Source organism: Xiphophorus couchianus, chromosome 8, assembly GCF_001444195.1.
Source record: "Xiphophorus couchianus chromosome 8, X_couchianus-1.0, whole genome shotgun sequence".
In the NCBI taxonomy this organism is placed as follows: Eukaryota; Metazoa; Chordata; class Actinopteri; order Cyprinodontiformes; family Poeciliidae; genus Xiphophorus; species Xiphophorus couchianus.
Window position 1 is genome coordinate 23,119,391 of NC_040235.1, and position 25,568 is coordinate 23,144,958.

Below are 25,568 nucleotides of genomic sequence, written 5' to 3' on the forward strand. Positions count from 1 at the left end.
TCAATGGATTGCGTCCAACACAGTACATCTAGATTTGTGTGAGCAACATGTGCTGGTAGCGCTGGTGTTCATAAAGCTAGCTAGGTAAATATGCCGGCCATAAACTTGAAACTTTAAGAGGAAGCTTTGAATTTTTCATTGTTTCGTAACATAATCAACTAGAAAAACAGATAGAATAAAGTGAGCCTTGTGGCTAACCTGGAGCATGAATGCTTGTTAGAACAGATACTGGAATGCCTAAATCCAAAACCAGTACACTAAATGAGCTCAGACCTAGAAAAAAGTCAATCTACAAGGTAATAATTCAAATTTCATTTAAATTTCACTTTTACACACAAAAACTTTTTAATACTGAAACAAACAAACCATATGATTATTTTTGCAATGACAATAGGTATTGACATCAATTTAGCAAGAGATGGATACGGTGGCGGGTCTCTGGCTGGAATTAAAGAACCTAAAACTTTTTTTTCTGAATTTATGTGCTTCATTTGATTTGTCCCTTTTCAAACTCATTTCGTGGTAATAGCGTATTTGTACGGGAGAAAACAACATTTCAGGAACCAAGTCACATTTCAACATATGATGGAAAATATTGCAGCCAAGCTCCTTGGCAGTCTGTATTGCTTTCAAATATTTATTTTCCTTCAGATCAGCTGCTTCCTTTGCATTCTACCTCTGCTGAGTCAACACACGTACAGGTGGGGTTTGTTCTTCTGTTCTTTGTTTGGAAGTTTTGTTCTGTATAACATCTTTATGTATGCATCTGGTATATAAATGACCTTTTGTTATCTAACTCATACATGCTGAACTGGAAACACTTTTTCTAAGCGATTAATTTCCTTTGAGCATTTCCACATTTTGTCACATTGAAGCCATGGACTTCTTATTGGAAATTCATTATGAGGAACAAACTGTGGAGAGAAGTAAAAACTGATGAAAAATATGATGATTGTGGCATGCATTTGTTTCGTCACCTACTTAGTAATTTAATCTCATTTGCATCTGCGTTTTCATTATAAATGTGTGAAAATAAATTTGTCGTGAAAACGCGTGAGTATTTTTGAAATCGCTGTGTTTCCGTTAGTGAATTTATTTTCGTCTTTCCAGTCTACGCAATTTTACGGTCCATGTAAAGGACCGTAAAACAGGTGGCTTGTGAAGGCTTTTACTTTTAGAACAAAAATTTAAGTGCAGGTTAGGTTACAAAATAAAACCTGGAGCATTTTCACCGATCACCATCCACAATTGGAGAGCCAATGACATAGCTGCAAATCTACCAAGATATGGATGTCCACCTTAACTGAGATCATTAAATAGCAAAGTAGTCAAGAGAGCCATGGTATCTGGCCTTTATATGAGAGTGGTTAAAGGAAAGTCAACGTCAAACGAAATCCATTAGAAGGTCATCTGACCTGATCAGAGGAGACCGAAATTTATTCTTTTATTCTACATTGATAAAACTGTTTCCAGTGGAAAACTGATATTTCCTATTACCCTGAACACGACATCCACATCTTGATACATAGTGGTGGTAGCTTTATGCCATTGGAATGCTTTACTGGGACAGTGAGAGGGAAGATTAAGTTTTGTAGGAAATGAATGGAGCATTAGTGCAATCCTTGACAAAGTCAGTAAAAATATAGTCAGAACAACAGTGATTTAGATCAAAGCACAATGTGTCCCAGTCAAAGTCCAATTGGGAATATGTGGCAATACTTAATGCTTTGTTTTTCACAGATGCTCTCTATACACTCTAATGGAGCTTCAGATGTTGCACAATTGGCTAGAACCAAAGATTTTCAGCTGTAAGTGCTGCAAACTTTTACCTCAAAACTCAAGGAATACTAATGCATGCCACACTTTTCAGACATCTTTTTTTTCCCCTTCACAGCCATGCACCATTTTGTGTTGGTCCATTTGAAATACATTCCCCAAAACATAAAGATTAAAGCTGCAATGTGACCAGATATAAAAATCCTCAAGGGGTTATGGATATTTTTGCTATTTGCTATGTGTAGTTTAGCACATTTTTTTTTCTACAACATGTTTTGATTTATCTAATTGGCTCATCTTTTCTAGAGTTACTCCAAGACACCACTTATTACATTTTATGTTATTTTGTCAAATAAGAATTAGTTCAGCAAAACATAACAGTAACCAAGTTTCTAATGACTTACTCGGTCTTGAGAATTATTTCTTTCTCTTTTTTTGGCTTCATAGAGCTAGACATTAAAACAAGAAGCAGTGCCACAGCTCTCTTAGATCACAATACTGTGCATCTGTGTATGCATATGTGTGTGTGTATTGAAGATAATTAAGTGTGCCATAAAAGATTCAGTGCTTATTTGAGGTCTTGTTGGGGGCGGTTTTGCATTTCTGAGTAAAAATGAGCTTTTTCAAAATAAAAGTCCAAAGCTTCTTTCATGTTTCTACTGCAGGCGGAAACTGGTTGGCGAGACAAGTAGATGCGTTCTAAGTATATCAGCAGACGTACACTTCAGAGCACTAGCACTGATTTTACACTGAATATTTCAGTGAGGTGAAACGTCATCTCAGTTAGACTTGCGTGACAGAAACAGGATGGTTTTTCCTTGTTAGTCACACAATATTTTGGCAGAAAGAGCTGCAAGCAGCTAAAACAAAAGAACAGCACTCTGCTTAATTAATTTTGCAAAGGATTATTTCACAGACTCAAAAAAAAAAAGTAAAGAAGGAGAAACTTGTGTGCAAAAATATACCTGATATATGCAGGACGGGGGTTTCTTGCACCAGTTTTAGACATTCAGTTTTTCTATAATGCAGCCATATCAATTGCCCGTGTTGTACATGAGAAGACCTTTTTTTATTCTTTTATTTTTGAGAACTCAGAACTGAGCGAATCCATTTTTTTTTTTTTTTTAATTGTGAACTTGAAGTGAGCACCTTGGTGACTCTTACAGATTCTCTATTTGGGGTTGAACAAAAGATTTACTCTGTTTTTAAAGGGCAAACTGGATATTTCATACAGAAAAGAGCGGGAACAACATTTTGCCTCAAGGCAATCTTGGTGTCTGTTCAGTGTGTACACAGCTGCAAAGACGCAATTTAGTTGTTACACTTTTGCAGGGTTTTTTTTTTCAGGCTGATATTGATAATATAACGTTTGGCTCGCTCCTTGCTTTAAACTCTGCTGTAATGTCTTCGATTTCACTATAATGGATTTAAACTGAAGACTCATGCCCTGACCATCACAACTAATAGATTGAAGTTCTGCACCCCAGATTTATTATTTATGGGTGGGATATGCTGCAGAGACAAGCTGATGAAGCTTGATGTTCCACATCACAGATAAATAGCAGCACAGATGTTGCCTTTAATTTTCATGACTGGAGATTTAGTGAGCTAATGCGGTTAAACATAATTAAAAAGGAACCTTGTGTTGAGTTTTATCCCTCTTTTGACCAAACATCTATGGGCCACTTGTGGATTTCTTATGTTTTTTTTGGCTATAGAATGATCAAAAAGGGCGGTGAGTGAGTATGTTTGTCTAAGACAACTTCAACTTTCAGTATGTTGTGTGCTTTTGACAGCACAGCATCAATTTAAAGGGCAAAACAAATAAACTCCTGCCAAATTCTGTCTGTCCTGACTTAAAGGTAATGAATGTGGCCACAGTTACGCTTATGGTGTAAATGATTGACTTTTAGAGCAAATTTGCAATTTTTTTGTCTGATGAGGAAAGCAATAAAATGTGTGAATAAGAGCTGCTGCTTTGGTAGTTCAGCTATTATAAAAGCTGCTTGGCTGAGCGAAAGCAAAAGGAGAATAGAGAAGATATGTGGCAGGTTAAAAAGCGAGGCAAAGTTTATCAGTACGCTGATTGACAAATGACATCATCACTTACATGACTTGTTACTTTTGAACTGTTAAAAACAGCAAAATCTCCTCACTTCTTTAAATTCCCATAATAAAACTTTTTATGGCCGTAACAATTTAATTATTTGTCCTCTGCTTTTTAAAAACCGCTAACTCTTTTATTTATTGCTAATAACAAGCTTTTATAACCATAATTATTACACACAGCAATATTATTACAATATTGCATTTGTGTTATATTCGTGTTACACAAACAATTTTACAGCCTTGGACCAAGCTGTATAATAAACTGACTTTATAACTATATTTCCTCAAGGCATTGTATCGAGCTGTCGCTAGTCTGCAACAAATTCCTCGAAATGGCTTTAGAAGGATAAAAATGGCATTTCCCTAGTAATATTGGCTCGCTAAATCTAAAATAACCTTTTCAACATGACTTTGGGATATTTTCAGGGGCCAAAAACAGTTTTTAAAGGCCATACTAATTGGTCGCAGTGTTAATTTAATTCCTTCTCACAATTAAAACACTTGTCCAATTTTCTCTTCGATCCTCTTTTAAATCTACGCATGTGAATTTCATTTACCAAAACTAATTCTCCTCCGTCCTCTCCGCTGTAGCTATTTTTTTTATCGGCTCTTAACTATTCTTCTTCCTTACAGTTTCTCTCTTTTTTGACCTTCATACTTCACCTCAAACACCATAATCACCTTTCCATCCCACTCTTTTTCATCCTCCTCCACTTCTCTTTCTCTTAAGGCTAGTTCAGTGTGCGAGTGGGTGTAGAGAAGCTGCTGTGCTCTCCGCTCAGTTTTGCTTGATTGCCTTGCATATAGAGCACATCTGCCCGTACCATGGGGAGTACAGTGTCTCTCGTGTCCAATCAAACTGTCAATCCATCTGCGCAGGTCTAACCAGATAGAAGGGGCAGGGCTTTTTGGGTGTATCTGTGCGATTGGGGAAAAAAAAAAGAATGAACAAGGGTGCCATTGATGTTTCACGTGGACTCACGACTCTATTAAAGCAGTGAGATATGTTTGGTATTCTGCCTGAAGAGATGAGACACAAAGCCCCGCACGCGCACCAAACACCGGCCGCCACATGCTTGTCTTTATTATCGATTTTTTTGTTGTTGTTTTTTTCTGAACGTGATCCATGCGTTTCCATTTATGTGTCAGATTTTATGTCCTCAAACACAATAGTGATCTAATAAAACACAGCCGCGGATCCATTCTCGGCGCGCCCCCACCAGCTAACGCAAACGTATTGGCCCATTTGCGTCGGGAACTACAGAACGGCACGGCGGAATAAAACACCCGGCAGCCTCCGGCATTTTGTTTGCTTTTGTACGCGCACGAGATAGAGGAAGAGAGTGAAGCGATGTGGCATTTGAGGTGATGTGTGTTTTTGTGTGGGTGAGAGCGGGTGGCAGCACCAAGTGACTGCTTTTTCAACTGTTAACAAAGATGAGCTGCTAAAGTTTCACAAGCAAACAAAGTTAAATGTGAAAGTGCACCACTTTGCTCCTCTCTCGATTCAAGCCGTGACAAAAAAAAACTAACTAAAGAAAAAAAAAAAAGGAAAATTGAAACTGCACTTAAGTCAACAAGATGGCCGTTTAAGCCTGCCTAGACACCCAGGGGAGCTCTGCTGTGTCTTGACACGTCCAGTCTCAATGTATGTACTCTGCCAGGATGATATGGTGAGTGGATGAGGCTAATATTTGCTATGGGTTGACAGTGGAGAAACAAACAAGTCAATTTATCTGGATATTAGTCCAGTACGAGGTGAAGCCTAATTGATGCAGTCATTACTATTCCTGGGCTGGAAGCAGCATGCTTTAAACCTGTTTAATCTTGATTAAATACAATGTTAGGGGAAATGACAGGATATAATGGCCGTCATGGTGAATTGTTTCTACATCGGGAATTATTTGCAACTCGATTTTCCTTTCATTCATTAATTTAAACTCTAATAAAATCAAAACAAAAATACTCCTTTTTTCTTTTCCACCCCCCCACCCTGTGTGGTCAGTCCAATTATCCACCTCTTTTGTTCTTTGGTATTCATAAGGCAGCGCGGTGTCCTGCTTGGGCTGAAGTTTTCTGACGTTACTCCAGAAAGAGATAAATATGAAATATGAGAGCTTTCAGTACTGCTTAGGCCTGCAAAATAAGTCAATTAGTCACGGCAGGCGGCAGTCAAATGGAGATTCTGCATGATGGTCTTAACGAGGGCCGTATAGGACAAGCGTCCGACAGCTCGTTAAATTAATCCTTTGGGTCTGCTGCGAGTGGAATGAGGCATGTGTCTGCGTGACCTGCTTATGTCCTCCACATTACTGTATGGAGAAAATGTGCACACACAAACACACGCACGCCCACGCGCTTTAACACACCAGAGCCTGAGCTGTAAATGGACTGGAGAAAATATTTCCGATCAAAGTTTCTTTCTGGCCCCGTGGTCGCTCAGATTACATGAAAGACGCTGCCAGCAGGGAACTTGGGAGTCTCTCTCTCTTTCTCTCTTCCTCACTCTCTCTCTCTCTATTACTCACTCTGTCCCTTCTTTTAGTTTAGTTTTTTTTTTCAGTCTGTTTGTGTTTTCCCACGTCTTACTCATTACGTCGTATAAACATGGCTCCATGCAAACACAAGCACGTCTCACTACATAAGATCTAACGTTTATGTTATGTGACAGGCTGATTCAGAGAGTCCGAGGTTCCTTTAATGCATGTGTGAATCACAAATTACACCTCGCTGTGTTGTACATTTGATATTATTTCCCAGCATACATCTATACTTGTGCATTGAGTCGTTGTATAGGTTTCTCTAATTGAAAAGGAAGTTGCTTTAGTTCTGAATTTGCTAAAAGCTTTATTCTGCTTTTGTACCTGTTGTAGTTACAGCCTTAGACCTAAGGCGAGACCTGGATTTTTGATATAATCACTACTAATGTCAAGGAAATAGAGGTGCACCAAGAAATCTGCTGGCCACCAGAAATGACTGATTCTCTGGCCTGTTGAAAACACACATTTTTCACACTAAAAGTCAGACTGCATTAGCCGCTGCAGCTCTTTGTCTCTCTGTGGGATGTCTTTCCATGCTGCTGAAACACTAGTTGCAAAATTTACCAATGTTAAAGGTACTGCATTTTTCGCAATATAGGGCGTATTGGATTATAAGGCTCACTGTCAATGAATGGCCAATTTTTTTTTCTTTTTTTCAGATATAAAGTGTACTATATGGCGCGTTCAACATAACAAAACGGTCAGATAAGTTAGTCAGTCAAAGGACTGTACGTAATACTCCGAGACGCTCCTGACTACGGTAGCCATAATGTAATCTAACAATCATCTTGGCAGTGGGTGCTGTGTACCACACAAAATCGCTTTGAGGTCAGTAGGAACAACAAGAATTAATCCATATTAATTCACTACGGGGGCTGTTTTACTCCAGAATAATATATAAATAAGGCGCACCGGATTGTAAAGCACACTGTTGTTGTTTGATCAAATTAAAGGTTTTTAAGTGCACCTTATAGTTTGGAAAGTACAGTTAACATTTTAGTTTATTTTTTAAAGATGTTTTTAGGGTGAAGTGAACTTTTTTTGAATAGTTCATACAGGAAATGGGGAGGAGAGAGAACGGGAAGATTTGCAGCACATGACCTGACACTGAGAACTGAAGCCAGGACAAACTTTATGAAGCATGACAACCGATCTTTCTGACATGATTAACTCAAAATATGCTACAAAACCAGTCATTTATAAGTTGGATCAAAACATCCAAGCATTAGCCCAGCATCAGTATGGAAGTATTGTCGGGACAAAGCTAAAGATGCCAGTTTATGAAAGACTGTAGATTAATGTAAATCCTAATCGGTTCACTTTTTACAAAGGTCATGCACACTTTTATTTTTTAACTACAGCCTATCCCTGCATAAATGTGTTTTTGTATTTACTGATTTACTTACAACTTTTCATGTGGAACATACAGTAACTCCAAATTGTGCTTGAAAAACTCGCCTATTCGTGGATTTTTTTCGTAGAGCATATCTGCAGTATTTGAAAGAAAATACAGCTTGGGAAGCTGAAATACTGCAAACATGCGCTAAATATTACATGTCTTAAAATATCCTCGTTTGCACGTATAACAAAGTCACAGTCGGCCAACTCTTTCTGCTGTCATATATCACAGATACCAGGCGAGTCCCTTGAACCAACTCATGAATATCAAAGCGTCCAACATGCTCCATATTGGAGAAGAGGCATTCAGCCGCCCTGGTCAGCCCAGGCTTTGTTCTATCCATCTCAATCTACTCAGTCATGTCAGCCGCTGTTTACCCAACCAGAGCAGCAGGCTGCTCTGGCTCGTGTCCTTTATTCTGTGTACGAACAGAATCCAAGGCTCCATCTTGTTCTTGGGGTCCATCAACTAGCAATTTACGCCTCTGTTCTTATATCCCAACCACAGCAGAGGTCTATAAATTGCCCCGGAGAACCATTTTTGTAACCCTCATGGTTTCTGTTTTCCAACAGAAATGACTGCTTCGCCCTATTTGACTCGTATGTCTCTGTGACACAATCTAAACATCCAAAGAACAAAATGATCCAGAACTGCTTTTCAGAGGTTCAAAATGTACAAATATCTTTAACATTATTTGATGTTTTTAATCTCAAGAAATGCATAAACAGATTTTTTTTTTTACCCAGACAGTAATTGTGTTCCCTAGTTGGACAGAAATCTGAGGACAGCTAGGAAGGATAATGGTTGCACAAGATGAAGATGTGAGGCAGACTATTGAGGTTAGCTAGCGACCACCGTTTGTTTTCCTGGGTGCAGAGATTATCTGGTTGAGTGATAGAGGTGGCCTTGATCAGCCCCTCTCTCTGGATGCAGCTGTATATCAGATGTCAACCGGCTGCAAAAACCATCAACCCTTCACTTGCCGGGGATGTACATATTTACCGTTGTAAATGGCTCCCCGACTCAGTAAATACTCCTGTTTTTCACCAGCTGTCAGCATGCAGGAGCGGATGATGCATCGACCGCCGTTCGTTCTGTGTAAACCGCTCGCTTCTGCGTGGCTGTGGAGAAAAATGACAAGGAGGAGCTCTTTCAGTGAAATGATCCAGAGGCGAAGCCGAGTTTGAAAACTCGAGCCCCTTTCTCTCCACTTTTGATTACGTCTCTTGCTCATTAAGCGGCAGCCGGTCGAATTGCACAAATCCATCAAGACAATCATAACTAGCTGCAGGTCTTGTTTCGTAAAAAAAAACGAAGAAAAAAAACTGAGGAAAGGCTTGTCATGATAGGGACAATGAATCAGCTCAGTGAGCAGGGAGTGGACCTCGAAAGCTGATTGCGAGGATGGAGAGGAGAGGGAAATATGTTCACTCAATAATTAATCTAATAGTTTCCACAAGACAAGCAGAGCATATCTCTGTCTGCATAATGAGTGCCTGAAACAAAGTCATTTGCTGCATCCCATAACAATTACGCAAGTATGTCTTAAACGTGCCGTAAAATTGACTTTTTTGAGTTTTACATCATGTTGTAATGTAATTCAATTCCCTCATCAAAAACATACCTGGAATGTTGCCTTTATTCTTCCATGCGTGTTTGAAAAATCTTTTAATCTCCTGTGGCAACCATTCAGCTGTGCAAAACGCCTGTATGGACCTAGCTCCACCTTCGAGGACACAGCTCCTCCTTGGAGCTGCAGTTTCCAAAGCCTTCTGCCTCACAGAGAAACCCACTCAGCTCCTTCAGACTAGCCAGCAGCAATTAGCAAACACCTGGTGGAACTGTGCATCTGCGGAGCTCAGTACAGGAGCTTCTTTGCTGATAAAGATGTTGCTAATGGGTAAATAGAGGGACACTGTTGTGATGACTTCCTGAAGGTGGAGTTTTAGAAAGTGTAGGAGCTTCTTAAAGAGATGGAGGCCAAATTTCAAGGCGGTAATTTACAAAGTCAAATTTCTTTTAAGTTATATTTGATATATGCAGCATTATTATAAAAGCTGAATGAAGCAAAGTTTCTTGATTGTGCTATAAAATGGCACAATGTTCCTAGAAAATACATAACACTGCCCTTGTAATGAGCGGGAAAAGAGACAACAAAATATGGTGAAATCTGAAAGGTTCCATTTTAGACTGTTAGATGTTGTTTTGTATTTTGAGTGAGCTGGTAATCTCAAATGTTTAAACGGTGTACAATATGCATTTTCTAAACTTTTATCAACTATGAGTGCATCACACTAATCATAAACTAATACATATTAGTTGTCTTGATTGGCTTAAATGGTATGGTGGGTTGTGGTGCCGGGATTTTGAGTGGAGCAGAGGAGTCATATCACAGTTCACTGGTGCAAAACCGTTTGGGAAGCAGCCTAGATCTTATTGAATTTTAATTCAATGATTCTGTGGTGCGTATGATAATAAAAAAAAAGGATTCAGAAACAAACTGCCTTCTATGCATAATAATTTGATTCTTTTTCCTGTGAAATTTTCATTTTATATCATTTTAATCATAGACTTTTTATTTTAACCCAACAAATTCATAAAAAGGGTAAAAATTGTGACACATGAAGATGACTTTTTTATTTTAGCCATTGATTTTCATCTATGGATTTCATTTTTACGATGTTGACCTCATTCAGTATAACATAATATATATAATATAATACCTGAAACTCAGAGTATCACAGCGTTCTTGATAAGATAAAGGACATTATAAATATGTTATTATTAATTCTTCAGCTTGGCTTTGTGCTCATTTGCATATGCTCACCCTGAAAAGGCTGCTGGACTGCAGCAGATAATTATCTCAGCCACAAAAGATGGGATATTTTAAGCAAGTGGAATGACTTGTGCTTTTTTTTGTTTTGTTTCCAGTGCAACACGAATGATGAAAAGTATTCAGCTAATTAAGTTATTAAACATGCTGACTTCAGCTAGCTGAGGTCAACTTTTTATTTCCCTGTGCGGTGTGAAAGAAATTAATGGGAATTTAAATGAGAGGTGAGGAAATTCAATAAAATGTATGATTAGAATGTAGTGATTTATAAAGTGAGTTCTGCAAAAAAAATGTAAGATCTTTAAAATCCAAATATTTATCAATGAAAACATTAAATAAAAACACCAGCAATTTGTAGAAACCCCTCAAGTAGTTCCATTGGCAGAGGCAGCGCAATCAATCCAAAGTAAACCCAATTACTCTTTTAGAACAGATGTGTTAAAAACAACGCATGATGTGTTAAATTTTAACACATGTGCCGCATCAGCTCAAGGACAACACATGACGTGTTATTTGTAACACAATTTTTGTGTCTGTCATTTTAACACAAGTATTGTGTCACTTAAATCAACACAAAATATGTGTCAAGATGTGTTATTTTGAAACACAAATGTGTAGAATGTACTTTTTATAGATTAGAGCTTATAAAAATTGACATTTCAAATTGTGGATATTAGAGTTTTTTTATTACAATCATGCAAATAGCAAAGTTGACACAGCTACAATTTATAGTTCAAATATTAAAAAATTAAAATTGAAATTGAAATCACCAAGCTAACAAAATGGCACTTTTAAATACAATAACATGTGCAAAAGAGAACATGGATGAAAATAATGACAAACATCATGAAAAAGAAATGAAAATAAATTCCTGTCCCTTTCAACATTCGTGAGATTTTCAATCCCACTCAAATTTAAACTTCCATTTTCAATACCGAACCATCATGGATCAAAATACAATATTTTGTATCTTGGTGCCACATACAGCTTTCTGTTACCAAAACTCGTCATAACATCTAAAGGATGGAAATCACAAATATCTGCAAGCGTGATCAATTCATAATCACTAGTTTTTTGTACTACATATGCATAAAAATGATCATCAAAGTATATTACATTTAGTATTTGAACAAAGATAAAAATTGAGTCATTATGTGCCAGAAAATGAACAACTTCACCAAATACAGGTTCTTTTCGGTAATCTGCTCTCAATGACAAAATGGAGCCAGTTATGTAGATTTGACTATACACATTAAGACTGTGAGACAGATATATTTTCGTGGCTAAAGACATGTCAGTTTTTAGAGCTAACATTAACTGATTTAACAAGAGCTCAGATTTGTCCAGTGACCCCAGAATGACAAGATAGGCATTGGTCACACTGACTTTCTTAGAGATGAGAGAGCAATGTTTATAGTGATACATTTGTTGTACCTGGTGTTTGAAAGCCAATGTCTTTGAAACGTTTTTAAAGTTGCACATAACATGTGCAAGTCTTTTGAATGGATTATGCTTTGCTTCAAATCGCATGCACCAAAGTTTAGACAGAGGTCCAAAACGAGCCATTATCCTTGGATAATGTATCATAAAATGATGTTTCGGTGTGAGATTTTTCTCATACAGCTGCTTGAAAAGAGTATGATGCTCAATTATCAATTGTTTTAGAAACACAGCAAGCCCTTTGGTAACCACTGGTGCAAAAATAATGCTGCAGATCTCATTTAATAAAACAAGTAATTTCCAGTGTTGACTCTTTCTGTTCACAAGATCTCCAAGTAAAAAGGGTAAGGCGAGCAAAAGACACCACATTTGAGAAGCCGACTGTTTTACAGGATTCTCGCTAGCTCTCAGATTCAATATGACACTTGGCTTATTTTTTACATTTGCACTTCCATAATAAAAACCTGAAATTCTGTCATTCAGTTCTTCCAATGTAATTAACTTTTCCACGTGAATGAAATGTTGCAGCATTAGTTTAACCTCTAGGGGGGCTACACCTTCAAGAACATCATGCATGACATCAACACTTGAGTTTTCTGTTACATGAAAATACCGCAGCTTATTCAAACAAGAGTCTCCTTTCACACCTGTTTTGCTAGGTTCATGTAGTTCAACATGGTCCTGATAATTTTGTTTTGTTCGCAGCTCCACTTTATCCTCATCAAAGATACCCTGTGCATCTGCTTTGTCAATCATACAAAAGTGACAAAATTTATTTGAAGAAAAACTTTCCAAATAACCACCAAGAGTATGCAGTGCAAGGTTATCTGCTGTTAACAAGCAGACAGTCCCATAAATGTGATGGTTTTGTCCATTTAACTTTAATGTTATACCATCATCTTCAAGAAGTTTCAAGTCCTCTAAAAGTGGCTGCAAAATCTTGTCAAATCCGTATACTTCTCTGTCAATTGAGTTGAACAGAAGACATAAATGAATATTTGCAAGTGTTGAATTGCAGCTGGTTGGTAAATTCCTTATGGTAAAATACATAGCTCCAAGCTTATGTATTTTTGTTTTTGATCCCAAAGGGTTTGCTGTCTCCAGATCGTCATAGTAAAGTTGTATTTGCAAAGCATTGGGAGACTTTTGAAACAGTGGATGTGTAGAGAAATGTGAGCCATCACAATAGTCACGCAGATTATTGTCTGTGCTCTTGTTCTCCAAAAGAAAGAGGGCCTGCATTTCTTCATGTTCAAATAAAAACATTAAGGTTTCAATTATTGATATGTACTGGAATGTGTCTGCGACTAAAACTTGGTTTATTTGACCATTTTTTCTTGCTGTATCAGATCTGTGACCTAAAAATATTTCCTTTGGTTTGACAAGTGAAAACTTCGCAAAACATTTTTTTATTTTATATTGTGTGTCAAGATCATCAAATATGTGCTTGGCATCTTCAAACTCTTTCATCAAAGTATTACTGTCACCAGGTACTTGCAAACTATTCAACAAAGTTGTAGTTGATTGCTGCAACCTGTCTACAGTTCTAGTAATTAGCTCCTTTACACAGTTCACATTTTTCATGACATCAGAAAAAGTTACATTTGAAGATGAATACATCTGGGAAACAAAAGATGCTGCACAATTACTGAGCTCAATGTAATTTTCTGATTGTGGAGCTGCAACCATAATATTGGGTGTATCCAAATTATCAGTATGAGTTTGTTCTCCACTGTTTGAACCCTCGCTTGGGAACAAGGATTGCACAACAGGCATATCTTTTGTACCCATCTTAAAATGTACTCTGTGTAGATGCCTAGTAAATGAATTCAAGTTATAATATGTTCTTGGACAATTTTCCTGAGCACATCTAATTTTTATATTCTGTCCATCTGATAAGCAGTGTATTTCACGGAGTTGCCATAGGAGATTTTTCACCTCTTTGAAACCAGTTTGTCTACATTTTGGACAACAATACATTTCATTTACAAGCTTTAAGTTGTGCAATCAATTCAATCACCCTTGTTTTTCTTTGTGTGGAGAATGGAAGATCATAGATGTACTCAAAAAATGTAAAGACAGGTCCGAGTTGGGATGGATAACACAAGTTAAACACCCAGTACAGCTTAAAAAGCTTGTCCACAGCACATGTGAGTCCATCGTCCAGGGGGATGGTGACTTTGTCATTTTTTGCAACGATGACATACTGCTTTGACGACCGCAGATTACCGATGCAGATGAGCTGGGGCTGATGGTTTGTTGATGAAGTAGCAGAATCATTGCAGAGGGATGCTATTCTTGTTCCAGTCTTAGAAACAAAAATTAAGAAATAAAACAAAACACATTTGTTGGTGAAATAATCAGGAATTCAATGTAATTTCTGTTTAAAATAATATTTGTCAAAGGATAAACACCTACCGGCACAAAATCTAGAAGGTGTGTTATTGTTTCCTTGACGCTACATTGTCTTCCACTAACAGGGGGCAGAAGGTGTGTTAGTACCACGAGTGTTCTGTAACAAGCCTCCTCTGAAAGTGAACAAAAACCAAAACATTAAAAACATCTTCTTATTACTGTGATACACAGTAAATGTACATCAACCATAAATACCTTCAGTCATGTTTTCAAATCCTCTCAAAAGAGTGCTGAGTCCAGGTTCCATGGCAGCCACAACTCTAAGTTTTGGCATGATGTTGGTCTCCCATCTACGAAGGAAAAGGTCTGTCTTTTCACCTGTCAACCTTCCAAACTCTGAGTCCAGCTAAAACGAGGCAAAAAAAAAAAAAACACCCACATTTTTTTTTTTTAGAAATTTCCAAGTATAACATTGTTGGTTGAGTCAAATAGCAGGTAGGAAAAGGAACAAACCTACCAGACTCGGCATGTCCATAAATCGTGGATATTCACGCAATATTTCTGCAAGTGTGGGCGATTCCCTTGTAATCCATGCTCTGCGCTGTGTGAATGTTTTTTCCATCCCAGACTTTATTACTGAAAGGTTTTCCGAAGAGGGCCGCAATCTCTTGATCAAGGTTACCCATTCATTCATGGTATTATCATTTTCGGTCTCGGTTGCACTGGATGTTTGTGCATCCTCCGGGTAACTGGTTACTTTTCGCTTTCTGTAGCGTCTTTCATGTTGTTGTAGATTCCGCCGAAGGTTACGCAATTTTATCTCAATGAATCCACTGTGGGATGCTGGATCATAGAAATGCTCCTGATAAAGAAAAAAAAAAATCTATATATTTTTTCAAATTCTGAAGAAATATACCAAAAAAAAAAAGCAACTGAACCCGTTACTTTGGATCCCTATTGAAAAATAATATATTATTTCACTTTTTTACTTACAAATCCCTCCCCTTCTCCAGCCACCTGGATACTCAGAGATGGGAAGATGGTAATGATGCTCTTCGCTAAGGCTGACTTGTCTCCACTAAGAGGATAACTGGAAATAAAACAACTTATTCTCAATCATTTGCTCAAGTTACTCACAAAAGATCACATTTCAAATATCACATTTAGATGCATCAGTTCAGAGGCTGTTAAAGTGTAAAAATCCACATTTATAGAAAAAAATGGCAAAGTGTCAACAAAAAATAATACTTACTAACCACACCTCTGAACTAGGTCTCCCACGCACATTTTCACTATACATTTTCTTGACTTCCCTGACAGGAAGCCTGTGTTTTCATACTCCTCAAAGATTTGTGGTGCTTTTTTCATTAGGAGCGATTTTAGAGGCTCACTGTCTTCTCCTGTATGGGTCTGACCGTCTTCTCCTGAATTAGCATGGGGCTGTAGAGAGTAACAGTTATGTTTAGTATCATCAAAATAACCTTAGAGAACCTAATAACGGAATAGAAATTTGGTTTGTGTTTAAATTAGCAAACTTTTCAACCACAACCAATTTCTCACAATTTATTTGTGAAATCACAAATAAATGGCAATGAAACTGAGTCACTCACAATAAATGAGGTATTTTTTAAAAAGTGTTTTTATTATATCAACATAAGAACATTAAGGTAATATTAATTTGTCCAATACAAATAGTACCTGGTTTGGAATTTGCTCCTCACGAGACACTTCTACCAGGGGCCCTCCAGTTGATAGAAACACGTAGAATCTGTCCAAGTCCTTAATTTCAACATTAATGTCAACATCAATGTACTCCAAGAAGTCAGAATTAAATTTCTGTAGCCTGTCCAGCAAAAATCCAGAATGGTTGGCAAGAATCTCCTCAACAAGATTGCTGGCAGTTGAAACACTGAAAATGTTTTTCGAAGTCTCTTTTTCATTTTTGAATGTTGTTACAAGAACTCTCGCCATTTCTTGATTGTCAAATGAGAGCTGAAAAGATAAATACACCAAAAAATACAATTAGAATATTTAAATTGAGACCATATGCAAAAACAAGCTCTCCTTTGTTGGAGTTCATTTGAAGACTGTTACAATCAAAAAAATGTACTCGAGAAAGTTTAACCTGAGAGTCATGTTTTTGGACTGTGGGAGGAAGCCGGAGGAAACCCACGCATGCACAGGGAGAGCATGCAAACTCCATGCACCCAGAACCCAGAACCTTCTTGCTGCAAGGAAACAGCTCTACTAAATGCGCTACTGTGCAGAACTGGTTTTCTGTAAGAATGTCATACAGAAAATTTCAGCACGGCTGCATCAGTACACACGTGCATCATGCTAAACACTTTTTATGGAACGTTACCATGGAAGTTATGATTAGTTAGCAAGTAACGTTCCAATTACTTCTACGTTGTTGTTTTTTTGTTTGTTTTTTTCGCCACCGGAGTTTTACCGCAGTTCAATTTAAGGACGTCCGCGAACAGCCCATCTTAATATTTCAATTAATTTAGAAGTACGCCGTTAAATACAACCACATACATTTTACTTGATCAAAACTCCGGTATGACACTCAACGTCAGTTCCACTCGAAAGTGCTATCATGGCTAACATCTTACAAATACTTCTATGTCTGTTTTGTTTTTTGTCTTTTTCGTCAGCTGAGCTTTAAGGCAGTTCGCTAACAGCCCATCTTAATTTTTGAGTTAAAACAACAGTAAATATTACCGTGTCAGACCGACTTTCCGACATCTCCGGAGGACTGGCGCTTCCACTCGAATATCAACTTCCGTTAAGAGCTCCAACCGTTAGTGTCTCCTTCACTGCCAAAGTGAATTTACAGAACCGTTAACTTACACGTTTACTTACAGAAAAGTTAACAGCTTTATTGTAAACTGTTAACTTCCAGTTTACAGGAAAACAGGCATTTTAGATTACAAAGGCTTCCAATTTTAATTTAAAGCTAAATTATTTTACAATATTACACTTATGTACAGATGTTTTCCCGAAAATGAATTAAAGGTGTTATTTAAAAAAATACGTTTTGTCTATATTTTATATCTATATTTTTTGTCTACATTGCATCTAAAAATTCTCACTGCAATATTCATCATGTATTGTACATTTATTCCAAAGCTTCAACAAGCTCCCTTTAACATTTAATTTTAAAATTTTACCCTCTTCAATAAACTTTGGACAAAAAAAACAACAAAAAAAGACAACTGTAACAAATGATAAAATAGTGACTCCATCTCACGTGCCACAGTGAGATAATTAACGTTACAACTTTGCAGACCCTGTAGAAGCACAAAAAAATAACGTTTTTTCCAACCACTGAGTCCTCAAATTCTAGACTATATTTATGTGTTTAAACAGATTTAAAACTTACCGAAGTTGCATTTCATAAGATCTCCATATTTGCCTCCTGCATGTGTTTGCTTACTCCGTGCGGGGAATAAAAATCCAAACTTGATCCTTCATCTGGTGGCCACTTGTGCTGATTTGAGGTTGTTCTTTGATGTTTGATTTGATCAACTTTCTTTGCTCAAATATATTTTCTAATTAATATATGTAATAATTGTTATTTATTGTAAATGTTAAAAAATTAAAAATGAATAAAAATTAATAAATAATAAAAAATTAAAAAATAATAACCATGTATTAAAATTATGTAAGAATAGTAGTAATTTAATGAAAAGTGATAATCAATCATTATGTGTTGATTTACTCCCCCCGAAAATACCTCTGCATCATTTTAAAAATTATTAAATCTCATCACAACCCTAAATTAACAACCACAGTTTAAAAATAAATTAAAAGGAAATAAATTAATTAAAAGGAAAATTTATTGAGATGAATTACCATTTGAATGGCAGATTAATCAGATTCATGGTTGTGTACCTGACAAACACAAACTAACACAATTATGTGTTGAAATATTCAAATAAATATTCAACACATACTGCGTGTCATATTATATTCATTTTAACACACAATGTGTACAATTAACACAAAATATGCTTTTAATTTAATAACACATTTTTTGTGTTATTTTTTAACACATCTGTTTTTAGAGTGTACTTTGTGAATTAATCTATTTAAATATGTTTACATAATAATACAAAATAATACAAATCTATTTACAATTAAAATCCCAAATATATCAGTTGCCTGGTTATCTGGTCCTGTACATAACAGGAGTGTTCTGCCAATATATTTACCGTTAGCTCAATAATGTTAATATTTTAATTTAGAATTAATTTTCCATTTTAATATGTTTGTTCAACATTAACAGAAGCAGCTTCGAGGCAGTAGGCAGTCTTTTATTTTGTTCACTAGATGTTAAAAATGTCAATTTGTTAATTAATTTTAGCAAAATATCCAACATGCCATCTATCCTAAAAAAAAACCAAAAGAGGTATAAATTAAATTGTCTTAAACAGAAGTAATTCTATTTCATCCTCCTGGTTATTATGTTCAGCCATGATAGCAAATCTTTCCAAACACTGACAGATCTGTATGATGTGGTGTTATTGTGCACCTGGTAAAAGCTCAAAATTGAGGGATTTTTCTTAGTTTTTGTGACACCAACACAATACATTGTGAACAATAATGTGACACTGTATTGTGGAGTTAAAAAGAAAGAAACCACCATAAAAATTCAAACCCAGTTATCATGTCTTTGCAGCTGTGACATTCATTAAACTGTCATGAACCAATGCACACCTCATTAGTGAGAAATTATTAGGCTAAACGAGCTTAAAAAGGCCGAAAACATCAGCAAATACTGTCTTGTAAGGTTACCCATTCAAAGATTTTTAAACCGAAACAGTATTTAAAGCTTTCTTCATGAAATCCGATGTGTTAAACCTGACAAAATTCTCATCATGTGCTACATCAGCAGTTCATTTTTATCCCACTGAATCAAATCAATAATAATTTTAATTAAAAAAATTAATACAAATATTAACACATGCCAGGTATTTGAGCACTAAAAATAATCTGAGTATGTTTTGTGAGTAGAGCATCAAGAGATTTCTGTAACATTTTCTGATGAACAGATGGAGAAACTTCAATAAGTCCAGCTATCATGTTTGATTTTCAGCTTTATTTAAAACAATGGCTTTTTTTTATTATTGATATGCAGTTAAGGCTGAGCAGGGAAAAATTTGTGATTGAGTTGGAACAAACACTTTGACATCTAAGTGAAATTTTTCTAAGGAGAAACTGAGCTTCTTTAATACGTTTACAGCAAATAATGTTTACTGCTGTTATAAGTGGTTTGAAAAACGGGCCCCATTTATTTAATTATTTGTTTCAGGACTTCTAAAGAAATTAAGCCACTGGGATAAGTAGCTAGAGTGTAAAATAATAAAAAAATAATAATCTGTAAGATTTTCTGAGTGCCTATTTTCCTATGAGATGAAATATGCTGTTTGAACATTTTTAAATGTTTGTGTTTCATGCCACAGAAGAAGCAGCTTTGGCTTTTTTTTTTCTGAATTGGGTGTTTCTTTTTAACTGCCTGAAACCTTGGGAAAAAAACAAAGTTAGATTCATTAAAGTGTAATTGCTTTAAAAGTACCCTGTCTGACTAAAGACTTAATCACTTTAAAACAGACTCTCAGCCTACACAGAGGAAGATGAGCCCGGTTCCAAATTAGTTTGAGAAACGATCACAATGTACTTTTAGCAAAATATACGGACTGGAGAAATTTCTTTTTCTTTCTTTTTTTTTTTTAACAGGAAAGAGAAAACATTTTGGCTTGCCACGAAGAAGACAGCTGGGTACCCTCAAAGCTGAACATAGTCTCCAAGATTTCTAGTTTGTTTTATAGTCAATTAATTAGACAGGCAGCAATCAGCAAGAGATCCAAATCATGCGATTTTTACTTGATCAACTACTGCAATAAACGTGCATTGAACCCAAAAATTACCACAATTTTTGGCTCTTAGTCATAAAAAAACACGTAACTTTAATCCACTTTTTACAGTTTGATTAAAAAAAGGAATAATATTGCATTTACAAAAGTTTCTTTTGAATTTAAAACTACCGTCTTTATGGGGATCCCACATCTTTGCGGGTTACAGTCCTTAAAACATCAGAATTGATCAAAATCAGAGTCAGGGCTCCAAGAAAATCAGAAAAAGCTGAATTTTTTTCTTCCTTTTTTTAATCTCTACATGTATCTTATTCATAATATGCTGAGAACGAACTTGAAATTTGTTTTAGTGTAAATGTTAATTTCTTTTACATTGTGAAACGACAGCACGACCATGTAAATGTGTGGAAAGAAGAAAACAAAGATTTATCTTGCCTCTGACTGTGCATCCATCTGTTCGGCTGTAGCTCCATATAAACTCTGGATGCAGAAGCTCTGGATGCTGCTCAAAGGGACTCGAGTCCCTGGGCTCCAAAGAGGAATGACGAACCTCAGGTAGTGACTCTCAATTTATCTGCAGTAGCACTTATGTGAGCAGTGATGGAAATAAAGAGAAAAAGGAAAAAAGAATCAAGAGGACTGCTTATCAACAAGCATTTAACTTAAACTAGACAGGATTTAGGTGTGCTATCGAAAACAATTTTTTGTTTTGTGGACTTATTGTGCTTGAATGTTTGCATGGACTGGGCTAACGATGCTTTTCCAGTCGTGAAGGTTCTTAATGAAATGATTTCACTCTCGTGGAGTTTCCGTTTTTAGTGAAACCTCTTCTGGGGGTTGGTAAATTTTCTTGCTGGTGTGCCTCTCAGAGAACAGGCCCGACATATTTCAAAAGCTTATCCCCTCTGAACAAATTCACCTAGGATTCTATTAATTATTAAACCATTTTTTTTTATAGAAAAGGTTTATCTGAGCAGTTAGCGACTGCTTTGGTTTCTCTGAAACCACTCAGTGGAGGATTTTTTTCTGACTGATATAAATAATACATATAAAAATATATCTAAAGATTGTGTCTCTCTTTGTTAGCTCACAGTCTGCAATTAATCTCACTTCTGTCATTTCAATTTTGTGTATATTAATCTCAAAACACTAGCAATGTAACAGTTCAGCAGAGGGAAAACAGAATCTCAGACGTCGCTTCAAAATGAGCTGCTCAAAGTGTCGTCTGTGCCTGGAGAAGAGAAACAGGCCCACATCATCACGGGTCCTCCACCATAGTTTAAAAATGGCCATAATTTGCTGTTCTACGTGTAGATGTACATTTACAACTGTGCTTTTTATTTCACGTCAAACTCACCTTGAGTGTTTGCTGCCTAAAAGCTCATCTGAATAAAAATCGCATACAGTTCCAGAAAGCATTAAGTAAACTCTAAGCATGTAGAGAAAGGCTTCTTCCTGGCATGCCTCCAGAACAGCCGGTTTTAATTGCATCTGATGGTTGCTTTAGAGACATGACGGTTCCAACATGCGACTCTTTGGTGCTGTCACGTAAGCTTTCGAGGTAGCTTTCTTCTCCTTTCAGATCCTCCTAACTTCGTAACATTAATTTGTGTACTTGTCCGGTCTTGTTTGTCACAGTTCAAAGGTGACGTTTCAGTTTAGCATTCGAAAGTTTTTAAACTTTTCTACTTTTTTCCATTTTCAACAAATCCAAAGTGTGAAAATATGCTTCTACATACGAGATAAATTTATAACGAGGATTGTTACAGCTTCTCCGCCGATGAATGTGGAAATTATTGTTTGACCTCTTCAATTGGCTCCGACTGGGGTTGACGCCTGCACCCAATTTAAAAGGCAAAGAAAAAAAGAGGCGGGCAAAGAAATTATTCCTTTGTTTATTACTGAAACATTTTTCTCAGTAATGAATAGTAGTTGCAAAACTTTTCTCCTAAGATCTTTTTTCAGATGGTGTTTGATGTGCTCAAGATTGGGGTTTTAAATTGTTTGTCCCTTTACTTCGACTGGGGTTGCAGGTAGGGATGCTCGTTTATGGAAAAATAAAATAATTAGGATTACTTAGGTCAGTGTCGAAATCACCATTATTAATGAAGTAAGAAGAAACAACACATTTATTGCATTAGAACAGTGAATTGCCTTGAGGCGGTGATATCTTCTTCGTATCAAGGTTTAACAAATTATTTATCAAGCTGTAGGATCTTACCAGCAAAATTAGCACAAATGAATATTAAAAAGGATTTTAGTCTCCTTCAGCAATCAAACAAAAATGTTTCAAAAATATTAATATATATGTATATGTATCATTTATAATGTTTCAAGGTAAACACTTAGAATTGCAACAAATAAGAATAGATAAGTTTTTTTTCAACCCACATTTCATTGAATTCACCAAAAGATACCATACATTTATTTACACTTTGGTATGATATAATTGCTAAAACCATTCCTTTCTGTATTGGTGAGTAAAAGAACATTCCCTGTTTAAATCGTAGGTAGTTGTGCAGATTTATTACGCTGCTTATTGAAGCAAACGCCATCCAGTCTTGCACGTCATGTGTTTTTGACCTTCTTCTGTGTCTTTTAAATGTTCCGACATAAATAGACTGTTTGCAAGAACCTTGTTACTGCTTTCCACATGGGTGGTGGTCATTTCATCCCTCTGGAGCGTCGGTCGTTTCATGCACAACTTATTCCAGGGAGAAAATGACACCATCTACCTTTTATTTTGTACCAACCAGATGTCAAGTCACAAAGTTTCTTTTTGGGATCGCTTAGACCCAGAATCAAAGTAAAAAAGAATATATATATATATATATATATATATATATATATGTCTCCTCAAGGAGAATCATCAGAGAGGGAATCTGTGAACATAAAATAAAAAGAATAAAAGACCAAGAAAGGAAGTTGGAGTGTGGCACATTCAGCCAATGGAAAATAGGGGAACGTGGGAAAAAGGAGTGCGAGAAGGTAGGTAATGAATAGCAAATCAGCTCTTTCATAAAACTCCTGCTTGCACTGTTCAATCAGAGTAGTCCGGATTGGCAATTTTCCTCCAGCACAATAGCGCCAGGCCCAAGAGGACCCTGGCCTCAGTTCAGAAAGATATAGGGAGAGGGGGAATAAAAAAAGATAAAGAGAAAAGAAGCTCTGCCAGTTTCCAACCCGACTAACCAAGCATTCTGTCAAGTTTGGCAAAAACAGTTCAGACAACAGGAGGTACTGAGTACTGACTTGCCCTTTGACTTCTCTCGTTTTTATGAATATTTCAACCTCTCATTGATGCATTGAGAATGACAGCGAGCCTCTGAAGTATTTTCAGTATTGAATAGAGGAACTCCCGTTTTTCTTTTTCCTCCTGTGGAGTCACACATGCAATAATACCCAGACAGTATCGGGGTATTGTATACAGTATCTTTTTTTTCACTCTTTTCTAACTTCTTGGACGTTCTTCTGTCTCTAAAACTCTTTTTTCGACACTGTTTGGAAATAGATGCATATTAGCAGCTGGGCATCCGGTTGGCAATAAATCATAATAATGAAGCTGTGAAAGAATCGTTCATTCGTGCTGTTTGCACACGAGACAAAAGCTGTAATGACACTGCGGATGAATGTTGTGCAATCTGTCTCTTTATTAATGTGTTTAGAGAACTGGCAGATAATGACTATTGTATGAATACCAGCAGAAAGAGCATTAAAAGCTTTCATCAAAAGTAAACTGAGCATGAAAGAAGAGCCACACATAACTAATTTAGTCTAGGCTAATGGGTCACTTGATCATACGTTTGAGCGTTCATGCCGTTAATTCTGCCTGCCTAGTTTTGAAACTGTGGCGGAAATGTAAAACGGGAGAAAACAAAAAAAAAACCCTAATTGCCTGTAGAAATTGAGATGAAGTGCTTCAAAGCAGGCCAAGCAAATGAATGGCTTTGTTCATTCTGCGCAATCAGATGTCAAAAATATCTCCCCGCGCCCCCAGCCGAACACACACGCACACACAATGACCGTCTGATTTCTGAATACGTTCTTACACCTGCATAGCAACGTTTTCACACAAGTCTCAGAATATTGCATACAAAGTAAGGCGAGCTGTATGGCCAACATTAGATGCAACTCTCTGGGGGAATAATTACTCTTGACAGTTGTGTGGCAGAATCCAGATGGACTTGGCAAAGGCGTGTGGAAACCTGCTCCCTATGTGCTCAACTCAACCAGCTTCATTTCTCATTTATACTCTAGGCCAGCCCGGCCCTAAAATGACACATTTCTCTCCTAATGTTAGCTCCCTTACTGCTTGTCAGCAGTTTAAAAAAGAAAAGAAAAAAACTGAATGCAAAATTCAACAACATTCTGGAGAGACAGAAGTAAGCCAGAAATTAAGTTTTTACATTACATTACAAGAAATAGCAATTCAACTGTTGTATTTTAGCTATGGATTTCATTTTACTATAAATTCAAATATGTTTTTAGAGATTCACCGAGAAATCACCTGGTTACTAGAATAAGGACATTTTTAGCTTTATCGACCCTGGTGGCGCTGACGGCAACGCTATCCAGTGTGGATGCTGTTGCAGACTGAAGAAGACCTGAAATTAGCTATTTTTAGTCTCATTAAGGTTTTTAAAATGAACAGAGTTGGTAGAAGTTATTACAACATAAGCTGCATTTTCTGTGGTTTTTTGTTGCATTCAGGATGCAAGAGAGCGACAAATAGCAATGTTCTATCAACACTTTTTGTGCACATTTTGAAGTATTGCATTAATAACTTACTCGATTTCAGAAAAAGGGATTTTACGGTAGCTCGAGGTGACTTTTGGTTTTTCTGAAAAAGAGTTAATGTGATAAAAGGGAGAAGGCAACTTGTTCGCCGATTGACGTAGCGAATCACAGCCCAAACCCTGACACTTCCACCTTGAACTTCAACGTGAGTAAAAAATTCTCTGTTTTTAAATTTCAATGTAATGTTGCAATAGTCTTTTTAGTATTGTCAGTGCCCCTATATATTCACATTTTCAGGACTTCACAATTTGTATGCCAATGCCAACATAGTCACCCCATTGGATGTGGTGTCTTTGCAGTAGACGTAGATGATGGTGTGCCAGATGAGTGAGAAAGAAAAAAGTAATTTATTTTCAGTTTGATACGTTGTTTATGCTGTTTTGCCTAATATGCCATACCGATGGGAAGGTCATGGCTGTATTGAAAATCAGAGGGAAAAT

At 36.7% G+C, this 25,568-nt stretch overlaps 2 protein-coding genes across 7 annotated transcripts in view; one reads left to right on the plus strand and one right to left on the minus strand.

Annotated features, from left to right (window-relative positions):
• Nucleotides 1–25,568, plus strand: part of LOC114149464 (netrin receptor UNC5D-like) — a 240,771-nt gene that overhangs the window by 51,520 nt on the left and 163,683 nt on the right. The gene's annotated exons all lie outside the window — the stretch shown is intronic.
• LOC114149465 (uncharacterized) lies at nucleotides 14,023–18,189 on the minus strand. Of its 3 annotated transcripts, XM_028025358.1 has the most exons (9): nucleotides 17,838–18,186; nucleotides 17,177–17,271; nucleotides 16,151–16,444; nucleotides 15,705–15,892; nucleotides 15,446–15,542; nucleotides 14,970–15,314; nucleotides 14,708–14,858; nucleotides 14,516–14,625; nucleotides 14,023–14,405 (listed from the first exon to the last, which is right to left on the minus strand). In XM_028025358.1, the coding sequence occupies exons 2-9, from the start codon at nucleotides 17,198–17,200 to the stop codon at nucleotides 14,079–14,081; spliced, it is 1,536 nt and encodes a 511-aa protein (XP_027881159.1). In that variant the 5' UTR covers nucleotides 17,201–17,271; nucleotides 17,838–18,186; the 3' UTR covers nucleotides 14,023–14,078. The 3 variants fall into 3 exon arrangements, with proteins under 3 accessions (XP_027881159.1, XP_027881160.1, XP_027881158.1); XM_028025359.1 differs by having other exon boundaries at nucleotides 14,516–14,570; nucleotides 17,177–18,189; XM_028025357.1 differs by having other exon boundaries at nucleotides 17,177–18,186.